This window comes from Monopterus albus, unplaced genomic scaffold (genome assembly GCF_001952655.1).
Source record: "Monopterus albus unplaced genomic scaffold, M_albus_1.0 scaffold14.1, whole genome shotgun sequence".
Classification (NCBI taxonomy): Eukaryota; Metazoa; Chordata; class Actinopteri; order Synbranchiformes; family Synbranchidae; genus Monopterus; species Monopterus albus.
This window is the reverse complement of record NW_018127894.1, coordinates 744,706-751,524: the sequence shown is the minus strand read 5'-3', so window position 1 is coordinate 751,524 and position 6,819 is coordinate 744,706. Positions and strand designations below refer to the sequence as shown.

The 6,819-nt window shown below is 40.2% G+C and overlaps 1 protein-coding gene and 1 long non-coding RNA gene across 2 annotated transcripts in view; both read right to left on the bottom strand.

The window, feature by feature from the left end:
* Window positions 1-589, bottom strand: part of LOC109955302 (uncharacterized) — a 5,975-nt gene extending 5,386 nt beyond the window's left edge. The window contains exon 1 of the long non-coding RNA XR_002274248.1: window positions 365-589. This is a non-coding gene — a long non-coding RNA (uncharacterized LOC109955302). The remainder of the gene's footprint in view (window positions 1-364) is intronic.
* Window positions 590-1,320: 731 nt separating this feature from the next.
* The window catches only part of mtcl1 (microtubule crosslinking factor 1), a 48,279-nt gene continuing 42,780 nt past the window's right edge, over window positions 1,321-6,819 (bottom strand). Inside the window, exon 15 of the mRNA XM_020591321.1 lies at window positions 1,321-2,539. Coding sequence (XP_020446977.1) covers window positions 2,336-2,539 — 204 coding nt within the window. The 3' untranslated portion in view covers window positions 1,321-2,335. The remainder of the gene's footprint in view (window positions 2,540-6,819) is intronic.

Genomic DNA, 6,819 nt, shown 5'->3' with positions numbered 1-6,819 from the left:
TTCCCTCACTCCCACCATCAGATGCTCTCCCTCAGAGCCAATGAACGCTCAGAGATGGAAAAATGACATTCTTGTACTGTATTCTCTGCTCAGAAACAAAACTGTAGTATTTGTCTCTATTAGCTGGCAGCAGCATCACTATCAAGATGCTGGGACCCTGGGACAGCGCGTCCTCATCAACTCTATTTTCATGTGTACCGGACTTCATCTAAACACAACTACACCATGCTATACACTGTTAGAAAGCTATGTCTCACAGTTTCAGCTATGCAAGGCATTTTATGGTCACCATATTACTGCAACAGCTGTTTTTCATTTTTCACTAGTAACTTATAGCACACATAACAGAACAATCGCTGCCTACCTTTTTATGTTGTTTGTATCCGAGATGTGCAGGCCATCCAACTGACCATAGCTGGACATCGTTTAAATCATGCGACCCCAGTGAACAAAGTGCACGAACGTATTAGTCCAATAAACATATGATCACAGACTCAATCTGCGGTCTTCGATCTTTCTTGTTTTAAGTTTACTTTCTAGTCCGCCGTTAATTCTAACCAGATAGACTCCATATTTTAGTTTTCTAAGATTCACGTGTCTAGCTCTCACATTGGTCAGTCAGCACGTCGATCAATGTAATCAGCCAACCAGCACCGTGAGGGGACAGCTTAACATCTACTCAATGTATCTCTGGCCAGTCACAGACGTTGGTAGAATGATTGACAATCGTACTAGCCAATGAAATTACGAATTCAAAGGCAGCGAAAAGCCAGGTACAACATCCACATCCAGGCTTTCTACTCCTACAGGACCTTTCAGTGATATATTGTTAGTGTTATCTATGTAGATGGAATATTTTGCGCTTTCATACTGTTGGTGAGACACAAAACAGAAGATATCACCTAAGCTTTTTAAAGTCATTTTAAAAACTAGATTGAATAATAATTTAATTTTAAAAAATCCAAAAACAATATATATATTTTCTTTTTTCCTAGTCTTTAGCCTGTGTGATAAGATGGGAAGCATGAGAAAGGTGGCACATGTATGACCATGATGCAAGAGGATTTGACTTCTGGCAGGATGCAATCTTCTTATTCACAGTCATCCAGAGTGTGCGTCTGCCCCCCCACCCGACCCACTGTAATCCACACACACATTCAGGATTAGTGTCTACCAAGGGCATAGACTCAAGTGAGATGACAGAGCACATCATCTATCATGAGCTGCATCTAACCTTCATCATGTTGAGCTCAAGTATGAACACACACAGAGGAAGTATTGTAAATACACATTCATGTTTATTACATTTACTACTTACATAAGACTATAGATGTTAGACTTTTTGACATAGACTTTTCATTTAAAACATTCAGCAGTTTTTTTAATCCCCCTTTTCTTGTCAAAAGAAAAAGTAATTCATATCCAATAGTAACAACTGTGCAAAGACAGTCTGGTAGGTACAATAATTTACTTAAAAATTGTTCTTATTTTAATCAATGCAAATCATGTGACAGAAAAATCAACAGCTCAACAGCTCCCATCACAACAAGTTTTCTTAGTCCCCATAGCAGAGCTGAGTGATTACAAATGACTATCACTCATATGTACATGCACTAAAGTGCTAGTGTTCAAAAGGCATGCAAATATTTGACTATTTGTACAACTGCCTTCCAAATATGCATAATGTTATTCAGTTTGTCATCACCCCTCTTCTACAAGTTTCCAGAGTCAAACATTCATCCCAGTGTAAAAATAAATAAGGACATTAGCATCAGAAATGACATCATGTGTCTCTGCTTCAGACCCGGTGAAGCAGAAGCTTTTTGTTTGCTTGTGTTGTCTTTTCTTGAAACTAAACTGAAAGGTCGAGCTTCAAAGGCTGGCAACAAATAAAAATGGACGTATGAACTTATTTAAAAACAAATAGCTAAAGCATGAACTGATGCAGGACAAAACATTTTAAAAGTGTAAACCTGATAAAAATGCAACAGCTGACCTACAGTTTTCACCTTAAAAAAGGTTCAGAATTGAGGCTATAATATGTATATGTACTAAATACATATATACACACGTGGGGTGATGAGTAACTCAAATGTGTGCAGGCACCTCTGATGAAAATGTAGTTTTAATGTCTGTTTTGATGATATTACAGTACATTCCAGGTTCTTCTAAAAAGAAGTTCTGGTTCCTCGATGGTCAGCTGGTGCTACTAGGATGGATCCTAACCCCCACTTCAGGCTCTGTTTCTTGTGAGTCTCTAGACTTGAGGGGTTTCTGAGGTACTGGGTCTTTTTAGGCTGAGGTGAAGGAAGGTGAGAGGAGGGAGAGGAATGCCTTACACCGGCTCCTCGCCCTCCAGGATGATCTTCCGGTGTCCTGGCGGCAGAAAGGTGAACCTTCTCTTCGAGCCATCACTCCACTTGGGAGAGGTGGAGGGGGAGCAGGCAGCCCAGCGCGAGGGGAGTCTGCGGTTGGCTGGGCGGGCCGGTCTCAGGAAGCAGGAGTCCAGGGGCGGAGCCACCGGAGAACGAGGCAGGTCCTGTCAATGACAAGGAGCTGTCAGACAGGAGAGCAAAGAGGGGTCTGCAGCCGGCCAGGACCAAAGAAAACAGGATGTAGAGACAGACTTAAACTGAGAAACATGAATGAGAAAAAGTGAGATAAGCGTGATCAGAGTCCAAATGATGGGCACAAACACAAAGGACAAATGCTTGACTTTGAAAGCAGAAAGTGTGACAAAGCCTGAAGTAAACTGATGAAACGTGCCAAAGAAAACGATTATTCAATTTGAGTGTGGGTAATTTTAGTTGGAACATTTATTTTTCATAGGCCTCAGTTGCAAATTCTTATTAATGTCTGCATCACTAAGTCATGATATCATCTAAGGTGGGTCCTGCTTCATTACCCAGTCTAATTAGTTTAGTTCGTATTGTGCACACAGGATGTTTTTTCCTTTATACACCTGAGCTGCATTATTGTCAACACTTTTTCACCCAAGTGCATGACCCCTAACAGGCTAATCTGGCCATGCCCCCTATTTACCTAAATAAGGGTCAAAAGATTAAAGGATGCTTTAAATAGAAGTCATGATGTTATAGATTATGACCAGGGGCAAAGAAACAAGTCCATGCAAAAGTTTTTCTTGATATAAATGCAAATAAAACAACAAGAACAAATAAATCAAATTAAAACTGGTGCAAAATCAACAAAAGAAACCACCAGCGATTGGCATTTTAACATCTCATCCTCACCTGGCTGCAGCCTATCACCTGCTCAGGTAAGCATGAGGCCTGGTAAACAGATTTCTTAGTTCTCGGCCATACATGTTACCTATGCACCGATGTTACTGTGGAACAGTTTTACTTTTCTCTCTACAACCTGTCAGAGCTCAGTCACTCGGAGGACTCAGCAACGCACACCTGTTTTCAGCACCAGTACCACTAGCAGAACATAAAAAACACATCACGTTATTAACTTCACAGACAATTGAACAGATTAACTGGCAAGATGCCGTGTTGTGTCACATCTGAGTGATCATAATTACTATTTTCCTTCTTGTAAGCTGCGTTCACATCAACACAACATTCTGCTATATCCTCCAGAAGAGTCTAAAACCCAGACAATCACAGACACTTGACAATGAACGCTACAGTCATACAACTGTCTTGTATTGTCCAATTACATGAATAATGGCCATCTGTAAACATGGGCATCTTTCCATTTCTCTCATCCACCTCATCCACATGCAGCATCAGTGAAATGTGAAGCAAGTGGCTTTAATTCAGCCGAACACAACAACTATAGCCTCAAAAATTCCCATACAGCTGAATCAACGCTTCACTGTGTGTGCTGATCACATACACGAGCAGGTAAAGACACACAAGCTGCCGTCAGAGGACACAGCAGGTGTCAGGTGAAGAACACAACTTCCTTGGTTTGTGTGCAGACATGGATGTAATGTCTTCACATCCATTTATAGATGATGCTTGTGGGCAAATGTTCACAGTGGCTTAACACTGAATAATGCAAACACAGGGGTTTATAAATGGTGGTTCAATGCTGTGTATGCATATTTCTGGTGTGGTACATACACAGATTAATGGTGGTGAAACAACAGAGAGCTTTATGCATCTGTTCCCTGGATGAAAAAGAAAAAGTTAAGAAAAGATGGCAATAAGAGAGAGAAAAGCGTCTGCAGGAGAGTTTTTCCTTCCACCTAAGGATGATGTGATTGGGTGAATGGTCACACCAGGACATCACACCACTGGGATGATTTAAAAATAGTCCATCATCAGACGTTGGCTCTCAGCTGAAAGTGGGGGAAACATTGAGCCCACAAAGCAACAATCTAGTTCTGCTAAAAATACACATCAGTCAGGCTGCAGTGGCGTGAGAGGACAAACTGAAGGAAAAAGAAGTCAGATGGATCCACCTGTGACTGATGTGCTGCACAATCTGTATGAAGCCCTCCTGAACTGGGAGGAAAACAAGTCAAAGAGATAGATGGATGGACTTCTCCATCAATAAATCATGTTTTTATGAAGACAGTTAATGGATTGCATACACTCCAGAAACACAGACATGTCATTGTTTAATGGGCGGCTTGTGGGTTAATACAAGATTTCCTGTGTGATGCTAACACATCAAATCACACACCAACACAGACCAGGCACCAGTAATGTGTACAGGAAGTCAGTGTACAGGAGTGGCTACTGAACACATTCACATCTGCACTGAATCTAGAAATCCTTGAGAGCTTAGTGCTGCTATTGTGGACTCTGACAGCAATAAATATTCTGTCCTTCTAAAATATTGGAATCATAAAATAAGATTACTACATATAAGGTTTCAGCAACAGACACCATTTTTGACACCACATATTTGTGATCGCGACAGTTAAACAATTAATTCATTAGCATTTCATACCTAATTGTATCTGTCCATATCATCCACCCAATGCTCTTGTATGTTTCTCTGCCTTTGAGATTCTTTTTGTTTGTTTTTTTTAGTAAGAAGATGTTTTAACCCCATGTTTGGAGTAGCAGCACTGGACTAAGTATACAGCTGAGCAGGGATTGATTTCTTTCTGGAACAAAACCTAGGAGTTCTGGTATATCTTTGATCCAAAAGCAAGAAAAACAGGCAGATTTTCTCATATTTTTTTCAAAGGCAGTTTGGTACATAGCTGCAATAACTCACTGAATTATATGTCAAGAGTTGGACTACCAGTAAACCTCTAGCTCTATACCAGAGAAACTGTATTACATAGTGAGAACAGAAATTGTATAAGTGTCTCTGAAGATGGATTTTTCCCTGAAGCATGCAAAATGTACCAGAAAATGTAGGTAATTCCCACCAAAAAGCCCACACAAAACCAAGGCAGGTGAGAGTGCACGGGAAGTGATGAGTGTTAGCTGCCGTCTTCATTGGTTAATCTTTGGGAGGTCTGGTTAGTATGAGAGGAAATGGTGAGGAGAAACTGTAAGTAGAGGAAAGAAAGCACTGCAGGGACAAATAAGAGAAATAAAGAAGTAAAACACCACAGTCCGTCCATCCACATGTGGTGACATAAAGAGGAGGACCTGGTAGAAACACAATGTTAGAATAATCCAGATACAATTCAAAACCAACAACCCATACTATAAATGTGTCATGTGCACTGGTATATATCAAGATGTAACACAACCAGTAATCAGGACACAGTACGAAGACTCTTGGAGTCACATGAGCTGATTTTGTGAGCTTGCTTTAAAGAACCATACCAGCCCTTTACAGGATCTATGACAAATCATACTGTACCAAACTGGTTTCATTTCTTTTCTGTATGGTATGAAAGTTAACTTCACTGCATGTCTCAGTTCTGTCTCAGACGAGTTGCCATCACACGTCAATGAAAAATTTGTTAGCTAGTCCTCTCTGGCTCTCGGACAACTGAGTAGATTATTGGCATGTCAGAAACTCGGATCGCTTCAATTCACCCTTGGCTACTAAAACATAGTTTTAATATTATTGGAATAGTTTTTAGATGTTGTGGCTCAAACTGTACTCTGAAGGCTGCTGTAATATAAAACTACACAGGTACAATAGAAGTCACAGGTTCTGGCTGTGCAGAGAGCCAGATTAAAATGTGTAGTGGGAGTTAAGACCCAAGATCAAGAGAACTGCATGGTGTCTGCCCAGATTAAGAACTAGCTCAGCTAACACTTGCAGGTTTTTTTAAAATATAGAATTCCATGTATAGTGATCAGTGAATGAATTAATGATCCTTAAATACGTCAATAAAAAGTGTTTCCACCTGTTCTGCGAGGATTTTGAATTTTCGCAGAAAACTTCCCCCCCCAAAAAAGTTATGTTGCAAAAATGTTTACATGTGGCTGAGTTGTGAGTAAATCAATAAAAGCAAAATGTGACAGAGTGCAATGGAAACATGATTAGTGACTAAATCACGACACACAGGAAGCACATGACTTAAATATCGGCTGGAGTTTCCACTCCACTGACAAAAATGAAAAAGGCAGCAGACAAAAAAAACGTCACTGGGGAAACGTTAACGTTCCTCAAATTAATACATAAATATAAAAGCCATATTCCTGTTTTCCACACTGTTTTCATTCATTTGAGATTTAGCTGGCATCCCTTTCTTCTACAATGATTTGCCCAGCAACAGTGGATGTAAACACATTACTTTACTTCTACAGTGAGGAACAGAAGTATTTGAACACCCTGCGATTTTGCAAGTTCTCCCACTTAGAAATCATGGAGGGGTCTGACATTCACATTGTAGGTGCATTCCCACTCTGAGAGACAGAATTAAAAAAA